The sequence below is a fragment of the Pteropus medius genome, unplaced genomic scaffold (genome assembly GCF_902729225.1).
Source record: "Pteropus medius unplaced genomic scaffold, Ma_sr-lr_union100, whole genome shotgun sequence".
Taxonomy (NCBI): domain Eukaryota; kingdom Metazoa; phylum Chordata; class Mammalia; order Chiroptera; family Pteropodidae; genus Pteropus; species Pteropus medius.
Window position 1 is genome coordinate 13,494,878 of NW_024340849.1, and position 14,480 is coordinate 13,509,357.

The following is a 14,480-nucleotide window of genomic DNA, read 5'->3' on the forward strand; positions in this document are numbered from 1 at the left end:
CATGTTCCGGTATTCGTGTGCAGTGTTTTGTAAAGTACTTTATTTCCATTAGCATTATAAATTTTTGTTCTTCAGCAAATCAGCAAGAGACTAATGGCACAAATCAATATCATACTCTTCATAGCAACTAATATTAGGTCATTTATTACAGCAAAGGCCACCAGAACCTCAGCTAAAGGTACACTGGCATTTCTATATGAACATCATTTTTTTCAAAGCAGTGTGTCACAGGTTGAATGAGGTCTCCCCCTCCCCTTTCTTCCCCCACCTGTTTCTCTCCACAGCTGGTTGCTGGGTGGTTTGGGAGCAGGGAGGATGGGGGTGAGTTTGCAGGGTTTTTTTTTTTTATCAAGTAGTCTTCAGAGGCTTAAGTACCTTCAACTTAAAGCACGTAGTGAGAAAGCCAGCCATGCCTCCTAGGGGCCTCACTACCAGCTACAACTCTAGAAGAGGTGACAAATATTTGCACTGAAGGGAGGGAGAGAGGGGACGCTCGTGAAAGAGGAAAAGAAAAGGGCATGAGAAAATCACTATAATTATTTCAAATCCTTTCAGCTCCAGAAGCTTGTTCACAGGTACGAGTTGATAACCAGTGTTCTCTAAGTGGAATGTGAGGGAAAGAAGTGGGCAAGGAGCCCCACGCTGGACAGAATCCCAATTCCTCACTGTTACTCTAGGAACAAGTTACTAAATTCCCTTCCGTTCCACTCCTTGCTTTGTTACACAAGGTGGAGACCTGTCACAGGGCTCCCTCCCCTCCCCAACCTGAAACCACACTGTTGGCTATTCTGCTACAGACAGAACCTTTTACACAGGAACTTTCCTGGCAGCAGGAAGTTACTTAATCCTGCTAAGCACACCTGATAACAGTTTTCTGTTTACTCCTTAGAAGTAGAGTCTAACCGCTCCATCCAGTAATGCTTTCATTTTTAATTTACCACTTCTCATTTCTAAGACTTCTAAAAAGGACATAAGGAAAATTAAAAGAATATTAAATAACATCTCAAAGAACTCAAGTCACATGGAACGGAGAGATTTCCCTTGGGATAGATGTGACTGATGAAGAAGAAATTTCATTGTTATTCCACTAGGTTAGTAGGCAAATATAGATAAGAAGAACAGTTTAATGCTGTTAAATACAAGATCAGTCTATAGTGCTTAAAATTAAGCTCAACAGCTCTGACACTCTGGAAGAAAAAAGAGGAACAAATCCCGTAGGTCCCAATGAAACACTGCAAACATACAACACAGATATAGTGTAGTTTGAATAATATAGCTTGTCTTAAAACCCTTTCTGCCTCACAATATAAAAATTCCCATAGAGCATCAAGTACTTTTTATGCAGATCATTTAGTCATAATTTAATACTTTCCCTTTCTAATCACAATGCACAACCATTTCCAACTGGCTTTGTGAACACTTTAAGATATCCTCCAGATATTTCTGAGGGAACCTCATCCTTCAATTTCAGCTGATTCACAAAACAGGCATTAATTAGAAAAGGGGTATTGCAGAATTATCAGTTCTTCATGAGCAACCAAATGATTTTCCCTTTCTTTCCCCAATCATTTCCCCAATTAGAATATCCCATCCCCCAAAAGAGCGACACACCTAGAATGCAACAAAAGTTCGGAAAGTCAGTCAGGAGGCAGAATGTGAGGAGCCAACAGGGCAGCACAAAGTGCTCAGCTAAAAGCAATTTTTTTTTCATCAGAGAGCCTTTATTCTTAGCCAATTTACCCTTATTTTATATATTTAACTCAAATAAGTTTGGCTACCTGACTTCCACACTCCCAGAACACTGGAAATAGTAAATTAGAAATCAGGGCAGAAGCGACTTAGGGGTGAGACGAAACAGCCCAAGAGCAAACGTTGGTGACAATTACTAACAATACAAAGAAGAGGAAGAAAAATTATTGTAAAAAAATAGAAAATGAAATGCAAGAGGCAGATGAATCCGGGTACTTTTAGTTCAGGTAAACAGGTCCATTCTTTCTGATAAACAAGTGGTGGTAATTTTACAGAATGAGCCGAAACAATAACTCTTGCTACTGAGAAGATGTTTTAAAAAGCCAGAGACATTTTGAAATATTACTCCCAAAAAAGGGTTAATGTTTTTTTTTTAATCTGAGCATCTAGTGACTTTTAAATTCTCAGTTATCTGGAAAATCATTCCTAAGAAGGCTGTTAGAAACTCTTAGGAATATTAACTGAGGAATATAAAAAAGAAAAGAGGAAAAAATGCTGTGTAGTTTAAGGCCTTCTGAGGGGGAGGGGAGGGAGGCTCACCTAAATGATATTTATCAAACCCCCTTCTTATCCTTTCCCGCATCCTCTCCCTATCAGCAAATCCTGAAAATATATGCCTGCCAAATGCACTAATATTCAAATTATTTTTACTAGTATAATACACTTTTCTACCACCTCTATAACATATAGTTCCATCTTACCTTCTTGCATATTGTTGGTCCATCCACATTTGTGCTCAGAATGACCACTACTTTATAATCATCAGAAAAGTGACTTCAATTCCAGGTTAAAATAGGTACTACAGTGTGGCTTGTTGAAAGTCAAACCCAAAACACTGACTAGGAGTGTCTTTCATTGAACAAAGAAATCCTATTCTGTTTCCAAGGGGGATAAAAAGACGAGTCTAACCCTGGTAACCTTAACACAAAAGGAAGCTAAAAAGGCAGGGACTCGATAAGAACAAAGGATTGTTCTTTCTGATGACATCAATATGTATTAAACACGATGTGTTACACATCCTTCTATCAATATCTGAGATGATAAATTTGCAAATTAATACTACAATGGCCATAACTGCATAAAATTACAATAGCACCCTGAGATTTTGATTTATATAATGGTAGTAACTTTTATGTGTTTAATGTTTCTGAAATTAGAGGAGATGAGCCACTGTGAGCAAGCAGAATACGACGTACAAGAAATAATTACACTTGTGACCTAATGCCCTATAAGGTCACTCTGCATCACAGGCCAAAGGAAATCAGGAACCATCCACATGTACCTCAGAGCAGTCACTGCCTGGAACAAAGGGCAAGTGTGGGTATATTTCATAAACTAGCAGGCACTTGACCTCATAAAAAAGTCAATTATCAAAATGCTACATGTAGAATGTCACAAATAAGAAAGACATAAAATTGGGTTCTGCAAAATATCTTCCCTTCAACATAAATGAGATGACTTATACATTTTATCTTCATCTGAATTGTAATACAACAGCATGAAATAACATTAATCCTTCCTTAAGAATAATCAACAGAATTTTTAAAGTGTTTTTTAAAATACTTTAAAAAGTGATTATAAATACATACTAAGGAGTGAAAACTCAGAAAATATTTACAACATTTACATGTCACTATACTAGAATGTATGCAGTCTTTATAGTTCCAGTCCTGTTACCATCGGGGTAAGAATCGCAATGCACTTATCCTCAAATTTTCTATCAGAAATTAGGCATTAAAAGTTTCCATAATGACTATTTGTAAGTGATAAAATATATCCTAACAGGTTCAAGGACAGAGTTCCATTATCTGAAACAAAATTCTCATATCACTCCATTAGGACTTCGTTTTTATGTAAATTTGTGAACTGGCTTTTCAGTTAAGGCCAACTATTGTTCTTTTTCCTCCCCAGCAGTTTCTGGTCTAGTGACAGAATCCTTGGGCAATATAAATTAAAGTTAATTCTGAGGAGGTGGCAATAAGAAAAAAACTATAGAATCTAGTACAGAAAAGGAAAGGGGACAGCAGCCAGCATTCACTACATGTATTATATATTGTGCTGGATGCTATACAAAGTTTCTCTTTTAATGCTCTCAACAATCCTAAGAAAAGCAACTGGCTTCTGGCCCACTGCTTTCCTTACATTCTCTGACAAACTTACAAAAGGCTTTTATCGCATAATGTACCTAAATAAATTCCAGAAGACCCCAGTTCAATATGACCAGCTGACTCGTCATCATAGTTCCAGCTCAATCACTTACTGACTGTGAAGTCAGAGAAAGTTACTGCCCAATTTAAACCTCAGACTCCAGATCTCTAAGACTAAGGGCTATCACAGTCCATCAGCCCCGAATGGCGTTCTGCTCTTCAGGTAAAAGCATTTTCTGCGTTTCAGACAAATATCTAACAAAGGGACTCTTAGACCAAGACCAAGTGCAGTCATAAGTTAGGAGCTGCCAATATTGCTCAGGCAATTATTACATGTTTTTAAATGCTTATGATGGTTAAATTATAAGAAAATATCTGATGAATGGTATATTTACCAGATATATTGCTTAACATGTTACCTTCTTTAGCGATTAAGAAGATTCCTATGCTAGAACCAGTTTTACGTTTCTAAAAGAATGTTCCTCAAACGTCAGTGACAATGGTAGAATCGATTTCACTCCAAGCACGTTGATAGCAGGTGTAGGCTGTCCACCAGCTGGCTCCATGACCTTGCGATCCCTTCAGACAGCAAATCTGTTCAACGGCCCTATGTGGTCATTCCTCCTTTGCTCTGTGCTTTCTCTTCCTTTCACACATTCAGAATCCCTACTCCTTTACCTCAACATCCTTTTATTAAAATAGAAAACTCTCAATAAAGCAAACTAAAACTAATTTTACACCCATTAAGCATAAAAGTTCCAGTTTAGATTAATACAGCAAGAGCCGTTAGTGTGAGATGTTTTAGTTATGTGGAGAGTCTGTGGTTTTTTACTCCTTTGCTACAAATGCAATTACAGTAAGTGATAAGATTAAAATTTTACGTAAGCCTTAATTCCATTAATTTATAAATGGTACTCCTGTAATTAAAAAGTACTCCTGGATACTATAACTAAATACTAAGGACTTTAATTTTTATTAATGGAAAGGTTTAAATTTGACCTAAGAACCATCTACTTTATGCTTATTTAAACAATGATTAGAACCATTAAGAATCATTTTGTTATTTTTCTGCTCCATTTTGTTGTTGTTGTTAAATTTGATATGGCTGAAAATGGTACCATCTGAAAGCAAGATTAGTTAATCCCAATATCTACTCACTCTTCCACCCGAACCCTATTTAAGATCTAAAGATGCTGGAGGAAGCAAGACAGAATAAAACGTGGTTAAGAGAATGAGTTTTGTAGTTTGACAGTCACTTAGTAACTGAAGGACCTTCAGAAAGTTCTTTAATCTCTCTTGGTCTCAATTAACTCATTTGGGGAGAGAAAAGTGGTAGTGGTAGTGACAATATGCCTACTTTACAGGATTATTGCAGTAGCTTAATGAAATAACACAGACCAGGTACTTAGCAAAAGCCTGACAGAGAAAGTGTTCAATTAATAGGAGGTACTGCCATTATTTTACTTGTACTGTATCCTCTCTGGACCCACTGACGGACATCTTGCCTAGCAACACATTCATGTTTATCATTGCTTCAGGGAGTAACCTGTGATCATATAATGCCTTTACCTTGTACCTAACTCATTCTCTTCTTTCAAAGAAAAAAATCAAATAGCATCCACCACCATTTAATGGCAGTTCTCTTGGCAACCTGTCCAACACTTTACTAATCTTTGGTGTTTTTCTTGGACCTTTATAGGCAATCTGTAATTGAAGCTTAGAATTATCTTCTACCTTATCTATATTTAGGTCTAGGTCCCTTACTCCCTTCTGTGACAGCATTCCAGCTACTTAGTCTGCTTTAATCCATTCTCCCACTCTACACTAGTCCATTCTAAATAAAGATGTCTTGAAAATGGTTCTCGATATTTCCATATAGTGTACTTTTAAAGAATCTCTGATGATTTGCTATTTAGTTTCACATTCAATTTACAGTAATAGTCTCGTAGTTTGTCCTTAAATAAGGGGATCTTTGATTCAATAAGGTTTATGATCAGCTAATTCTATTTTCTGGAAGAGTATGAAGTTAATAGACACAAGTTAATGAACAAGAAGCACTGTTTCAGAGTATTCAAATACTCAAAAACAGAGTTTTCATTCCAATCTCATTTAAAAATTTTTTTTTAATTTCAGAAAAATTATATATACATAGTTATATAAGAACTTTAAGCCTAATATCTTACACGGAGTCCATATCTAAAATCCCTGGTTTTTTAACTTAATTTCCTTTTATTAAAATGGAAAAATTCCCCATAAGCAAATGAAAAACAATATTCTCTCATTAAATAGTCTTGCTAAAAAGATTAAAGAATTTTAACTGGAGTTGTTAATTTGTGATGTTTTGGTTATATATAAAATATATATTTGCATTTTTATAGATTATGAATGTATTTATTTAACAAATATATAGTGCTTACCATGGCCTATGCATGGTTCCATGTGCTAATAAAGATTAATTCATTCCCTCCTCAAAATAACCATATAAAGTCTCATTATCTTCATTTCGTCTATGACAACACTGAGGCTAAGAAAGGTTAAGTGTCCAAGGTCATACACCTTAATTAAACAATCACTACAGTCACCACTGGCAAGAGTCAGGTAGTTATATCAGTTACAACAATTATAATCCCGTTTGATCTTGTTTTCATTTCCTTCTTAAACAATCATGTATTGTCTGTCTTGACATATGTAATGAGTATCTGATTAACAAGAATAACTGGTACTGGCAAAAGGTCATTTAAAATGAATCTACCTAAAACCCAGGCCAAATTTTAGTAGTAAAAAGATTTTTTAAAGTTTCATTAAGACTTTATCTTACTCTGTAGGGCAATCGGTTAGCGCATTCGGCTGTTAAAAAGACTTTATCTTAAAAAAAATTAAGCTCATTTATTTTATCTTATACTCAGAACAGATTAAATTTTAATTCTGAATTCTTCAGAAGAATAAATGAATCAAAATACTGAATCTGAGTGAAGAATGGTTTTTTTAAAGATATAAAATTGATAACACAAATATAACTTCTCTCAATACACATTTGACCTAGCAACACTTTACAAAGGTTTTATTTTGTAAAAAAAAAAAATCCAAAATCTCAACAATTTTTCCCAAGGCCTTTCCCAATCCATCCAAATTATACTTACTTGAAAAATCCATTTGTCAAATCCTTGCTAATTTTTTCCTTTACGATAGTACACTGGTCTAAAATTCTACCAGATCTTTATTTCTAAAGAATTCACAATTCCAATTTCAACTTGGAAAGGATCTGCCTTGTATTTGCACTTTCATATAATCACATCAATACCTAACAAGTGGGTACCCCAAGCATAATAACGCAATGGGCAGATGCTAGTGTTAAACAGGGCTGAATTTTTGTTTGAGGATTAATTTTATAAGGGGTCAGTCCATTAGTGAATATCTTGATATTTATATAACTTTTGCTTTTTTTTCCTTAACTAAACTCCAAACCACAGGGATTTCAGAAAATGAATCAGCAGAATCTGAGGATCCTTGTTTTCACTTTCAGGTAAACACCACACTTTTGTTGGTGGGTAGTAGCAAGCCTATTTGTGAGTTTTTCTGATGAGCATGAAAAGTCTCATAAAAAAGCATGAGAACTCTTACGTGATATAACATGGTCCATGTACTGAGGTAAATAAGGAGCCCAGGCATCGATGGCTTCCTTCCTTCCCGCCTGCTCGATTCTTCTCAGTTCCGCTAGAAGCAGGGCCTGCGCGGCCTCTCTGACCTGAAAAGACACAGATCCAAATGTCAAACAAAGCAGACCAGTCTAAATTCTACAAAGTTCATAATGAAGCAAAGCTAGAAAATATATAAGCCACATTTATTTATATGAGGAAAACTACTAACCGAATAATGCATTAAGTACTTAAAGTGGAATAAATTGGATGCCAGCAAATCATCAAAGACATTTTAATTAATGATTTCACTGGAAAATATTATAATACTAATAGACTGAATTATGTTTACAATTTTAATCAGTTTTGGGTTTTAAATTTCATTTTCCAAAGCTTTTAAAATATTTTTGAACTGTAACATTTTCAATTTTAAAATTTCTATACGTTGTTAAATGTCTCCCTAGAACTATTAAATTTGTTTTCTCTTTCAGCCTAAAGAAATTTAATCTTATCTAGTGAACTTCTTTATAATATGTATACCAAATAGGTATTGTTTCCACAAACATAAATGTACATATCTACACATTCACGTATACCTAAGATGTACTTAAATAATTTGTTTTCAATAAAATGATATAAACTGTTTTCAACAAAACAATTTAAGTACGTCTTAGGTATACGTGAATGTGTAGATATATACATTTATTAAGCAAATATATTCCTGTGTAATAGCATTAGTTCTATAGAAGAACACTATTTTTCAAAATTATATTTTTCTTTCTTCTGAATTTTTCTTTTCTTTCATAATAACTTTTCTTTTGCAATTTTAGTTTATTTTGTTTTATTTCAGCAAAAGTGCCACAGGCATGGGGTTAAAGAAGCTAGTCAACTGCTAAATGATGTACTTATCAATTCATTAACTATTTATAATTGAAAAGATAACTTAGCAGCCTCTGATAAGAATTTGAATAAAAATTGTTTTTTAATTATAACTGACTTTTGAAGTGAATTCAAATATTATTCAATGCAAAACCATGAAAATTTTAGTATGCTGTAGTTTTACTTGGCACTGAGGGAAGGGGCACCAGGAAAGGAGCAAATACGTTAATTGTATTTGATAAATTAAAAATCTTGAATGATATAAACTGCTATGGCTACACAGGTCAAATGACATGATAAGGAAAGTCTCTATAAAATGTTTCTAAGTCCCCAGTGATATTATATTCCAAGCAATATCTAATGCAGCGGTAAGCCCATTAACACAAAATAATAGCTATCATTTACTGAGCTCCTACAATGTGTCAGACTCTGTACTCACTGTTTTACTTGCATTACCTTACTTGACCCTGAACAGCAATCCCATGAGGAATATATTATTATCCCCACTTTACAAATGAACTTCAAATAGGTTAAGTAAATTGCCCAGGGTCACAAAGTTAATAATCGGCAGAACTCATATTTAAATCCAGGTCTATTCCACTCCAAAGACCTTCTCCTTATATTATAACACAGTACCTTCCATTGGACTATGGCTATTCACTTAGAATATGATTGATGTGATTATACCTGAGAGTGTGATTTGGAGGGAAGTGAGTGTATGTATGTGTGCAGCACGCATGTGTACAACCTGTATATGAAACTTTTTATCGAATACTCACTGGTTAAAAAAAGTAAACAAATATGCAAGCAGAAACATGTTTAGTACATAAACTGAAAAAAAAATCATGGATTCATGTTTTCTATCAACAGATGATAAAACATTAGATAAATATTAACCATTTTTGTTTCTAATTTACAGTTGTCCAATGCCTTTTCAATGGTTTTGCTTTCTATCCACATCACCTCGATATTACCTCCAGGCACCGATCTTGCCACCTCCGAGCGAGCATCTCCAGAAGTGGAGGCCTGAATCTGTCCAACCCCAGCAGGTCCGGCAGCATCACACAGTGCATAGCAGCCAATTGACTCCATCCTGCGAAAATGTAATATATTAAAAACGCTTTCAACATTTTGGCCTTCCCTAGTTCAAGTATTTTTTATGTACGTATACCAGAAACAAAAACAAAAAAGAGGCAGATGTGCTACATTATGTTATAAATGATTTCAATTTATTACTAGATATTTTGCACAATTATATCAAATGTATTTCCTCTCTAAATCATGTAACTGGTAGTTAACTCTCAAAGTCTTAAATAAAAATAAGTGTCAACATAAAGTATGTAAGAATTCTACATGCAAAATGCATTTCTAAAATAGTCCCTCTAAAATAAAACATATATTCAGAAATGGGAAAGCACAGCAATAAACAGGTACTATAGTCATAGATTTGAAACTACTATCAGTTAAAAGGGAATTTCACACAGATATCCATAGACAGGTTCATATCCATCCTAAGGCCTGGCCATTTGTGTATTACTATTGTGTCAGTCAACAGAGAGGTCTTCTCTTCTCTGTCAGAGGGTCTTTAATTAGGTAATTATTGATCTCTTTTCTTAGAAAGTGAATCAGATATTTAATCACAATCATAGCTGAAATAAGTAACATAACATTAATTTTGAGAGGAAACATGAATTTTGACATTCCGTAAAACAAAGACCCGACAATCCAAAATTCACAAAATCTTAAGCATCATAAACTCTAATTTTTGGGAATTAAAGTTATTTTCCAAAATTCTAATCCATAATACGGAACCTGATTATATGAAGAAGACAAACACTGTAAGCTACCACAATATTTAAAATACTAGTATCCAGACATTCTCAATTAATCATTTCAACCCTATCTTAAAGGTCTCTAAAAAAAAAATATACACACACACACACACACACACACACACACACACACACACAACAAATGTCTCATTCTCCCCAAATTATATATAAAGCCACATTAATCCATAATAATTACCATTATATATAAAGCCACATTAATCCATAATAATTACCATACTTCCTGGAGATAACATTTAAGGACAAATAACAAAGAATAAATGCAAAAAAATTGTCTACTCCCATATTATAAGGCGAGCTTTTTATGATCATAGAATTTCAGCAAACTGATGTTTTGAAATAATCTAAACTGTAATCTTCTAAAACAACAATAAAACCCTACCTCAAAATGATTACTGGAATTGTTAAAAAGAGAGAGTGAGTGAGAGACAAGCCACCTATCTAAAGATTCGTCCTTTCAGTAAGGAAATTCTCATCAACTGATAGTATATAATTACATTAATTAAAGTGACGAGTACACACATTTTAAGTTATAATTTCTTTTCAACAGCGGGACACATATATTTTATATATATATATATACATATATATATATATACATATACACACACACACACACACATATAGATATACATAAACATCACTTACTATCTAGTAATTTCTTAAAGTGTTTTAATGAATCAAAAGTAGGAAGTGTATTTATGAGCTATATTTTGATATGACCATCATTCTCAAAGTCAAAGCTTATTTTTGGATCAACAAATTACTATCTTCCACAATAGCTTAACAAATATGGCCTAATTATTGTTGCGAAAATCCAGTCTTAACATACTAACATTAGGTCTATGACAGGGAAACCAAACAAAAAGTGAGGTATATGTTTAAGTTCCCATGTTTCTTTAGTACTTAGAGCATAGGCTTGGTACTTACAGATATGGCACCATTCTTTCCATCTGAATGGACTAGTAATGTGGCTTTTTAGTGAAGACTGGTCAGAATCATTCTGAGTCACACTCAAGATTTTATAAATTTCCTCCTCTTCATATTATACAAACTGGTGAAGATTGAGCCCACAACAAAGAGAGTGGTTATAACTCAGAGCTCACACGTTCCATTAAGCTTCCAGGTAGTATAAATAATCCCAGACAGCTCTTAGAGTATAAAAGCTTGTGGATTTCATTCCAAAAATGCTTTCCACTAGTGTAACTCCACTGGGATAATATGATAGTCTAATTACATCTTAAAATTTGAAATAACCAATTTTTGCCAGAAAGAGAAATAGTAAGGAGGATAAAATGGGTGAATTGCTATCAGTCTACAATCACTGGTGCTAATTATCATTCTGGAGACTTTCCAAATGAGAACGTAAATTAGGAAACCCACCATATCCCCCTCTAACCGGGGCACATGGTGTGCAAAGGGAGGAAAGTGTATCTCTCACAGTAATGATACACATAAAATAAATTAATAGCTCTAACACCAGAGATCACATGGCAAACATCATCATGAAAACCAATCCACTTTTCACACCTACTTCACATCAAAGATTAGCATCTTTGCACATCTTTAATGGCATTCTGGGTTACAGGAAACGTGGTTTATTCCAGCCAGGAGTAACATTACATTTTTATAACTGGCCTTTATCATTGACATTAGCAAACAAAGTTATAAAATGGAAACTTTATGATCTCATACACAACAAAGTAGATAAATGTATAAATTAGATAAAAAGAATATGTCATATTAGAATAAAGCATAGACCAAAAGAAAATTGTTAGAAAATTGAGAGAGAATACCTTCATTTACTAAGAAACAGGTATGTAAAGCAGGAGTAGAAGCAGGGTCAGAGCCAGAGTGATCAGCATCAGACCGAACGGAAATGACAGGTGCAGGAACTTGCAGAGGAAAAAAGAAGAAATAAAAAAAGAGAGAGAATTGAGGTAGAGCAGTTTCTGAAAAAAAGCTCAGTATTAGTGAAGAGTGAAAAACAAAGTCGGCAAAATATAGTAAATGTAGAACTGAAAAATGATGTTTTAATCAGAGGGGCATGATCATTAAGGATTACAGTAGGGAAATGATATATTTTATTGAATAACAGTCACAGTGTAGTTCAAATTCCTCTTAAAACCAAAACCTATTTAATATTAAAGTTGAATGATGTATCAACTAATACAGAAAAGTTCTAAAACAACTAAGGCTACAATGAAAAGATGACATGTGAAAAATTAGCAAAAATGTAACTCAATTTTTAAAATGTATTACGTAATGAAAAGTTTATGTTGGTCTTCATATTGTCAATTATATATTTTCTAATAATTTATTTTTAATATAAATTATAAATTATTTGTTAATATCTCAAACCAATATCTACTGTATAAATTATTTGTTAATATCTCAAACCAATATCTACTGAGATCATTTCAATTTTCCATACTCATTTTATAAAAACTCAATTAAAAATATACCAACTTGTATAGTATATACTACACTTAACTTTTGTTAGAAGAATTCTAACATAGCTTCATTCTTTGGAGTTCGAAAATACTTTTTGATACAAATGCTTTATATTATCAGAGTAAGTATTGTGAATGTTATAATCCTTATAGAATAGATGCACTCTCCCCCTCTCAAAAAAAGTTATGTTACCAGGAAAATGTTTCAGCTTAAATTATCATATGAAAAGGCAAAAGGACCTTATGGCACACACATTCTACAACTGGAGGTCAATGTTAAGATTTAGAGGTCACCATTTGACACTTCCTTCCTATGGAGAAATTACCATATGTCATGCACAAGCATCTTCAAATTAATCCCTCTCCTTTCTTCTGTCATTGAACAGCAATAGGTTTGGGCTCCTGAACAGATTAAGCATTGTCTGCTGAATAATATGTTTGCTTTTCATGCAGTGAAGTTCTTTTGTAACTACAGGACAGCTGCATGAAAACAACTTTTCATAATTTCCACACGAATGCATCATAATGTCAATCAGGCACGTGCGAGGTAAACAATAGTAAAAGCAGTACATGAACAGTAATAAAAACCAGAAAAGCCAACACCATAAACCCTAAGAAGTATACCTGATACACATAAAGTTTTTATCTCAGAAATTATTTTTTATTATAACAGACCTATTTTCTGGTCCTTATGAAATTATAATTATTTTGTAATATTATGTTTAAAAAAGGAATAGAGCTGCTCTTAATTGTATATTTCATAAGATCTAATAATTCCATTGTGATGTTACAAAGATATCCCAACTATTGCTCTATTCCATTGAATAATTTTACTTTTCAATTTTTAAATCATTTTAAATTATAAATTAAGTTATTAGAGCGTATAAAATATTTAGTTCCTCATGCAAAAAGTTGGTAAGCTTTGGTAGCAAGGAGTAAATTTTCAAGTTTTAGCTTTCGTGCCACCAAATTGTTGAGAAAGTTCCTCTGGTGGTTTCTGACAGTTGAGACCTTCCTGTAATATCATTTTTAAAAAAATAAAAAGGAGAAATTATTATTATCCCAGAAGAGGTTATTAACTCTGATTTTTATCCTTAATTCTGAAAGGATACTAGAACGAGAGGGTGAGCAAATTCAATATAAATGAATAAAAGTTTAGGGCTAAGTGATCATTGCCTTACCTAGGCCAAATGAGTAAGTGGGATTAAACTGTAATGTTTTCTATAAGTCACAAGTCAGTTACTGACTAAATGGCTAGAATAAGCATAATATGTCTTAATAGATAATGTTCGATACATATAACTTTATTTTTAATGAGAGAAATGAACAGATTCTGGGTATTCTATTTTTGGAGTCTTGTTTAAATGACTCTGCATAGAGAAAAAGCCATTTACATTTTCCTTTAATAAATTTTGTGGGCACTGAAAATCAAGAAAAATACTATAAGAGAAATCAAGAAATCAGATTTACAATGCTTTAAAAATCTCTGCATTGCCACCAAAAAATACTTTATTCAGACTACATCATATATGAAAGTGCTGAATCTAGAACTTCTTTCATAATTAATTGAGGATACTGAAATTAAAGGCTGCTAGACCTTTTAAAACTGTCTACATATAGAAAATTCAGCAACAGAAATAAATATAAAGTAACACTTCAAAAATAAAAAGCTCAAGATTTCATGACAAATTACACAGCTGAAGAAGTTATGTGTAGCACTGAACATCAAAGATTTACACCATAAAACATAAGCAAGCATTTGATTTC

The 14,480-nt window shown here is 33.4% G+C and overlaps 1 protein-coding gene across 4 annotated transcripts in view; it reads right to left on the minus strand.

Annotated features, from left to right (window-relative positions):
• WDR7 (WD repeat domain 7) overlaps positions 1 to 14,480 on the minus strand; it is a 278,744-nt gene that overhangs the window by 173,065 nt on the left and 91,199 nt on the right. For 3 of the 4 annotated variants that reach the window (XM_039840990.1, XM_039840984.1, XM_039840989.1), the window contains exons 18-19: positions 9,385 to 9,503; positions 7,518 to 7,641 (exon numbers count right to left, since the gene is read on the minus strand). In XM_039840990.1, coding sequence (XP_039696924.1) covers positions 7,518 to 7,641; positions 9,385 to 9,503 — 243 coding nt within the window. Of the gene's footprint in view, positions 1 to 7,517; positions 7,642 to 9,384; positions 9,504 to 12,056; positions 12,156 to 14,480 lie in introns of all 4 variants that reach the window. The other variant, XM_039840991.1, reaches the window with a different exon arrangement.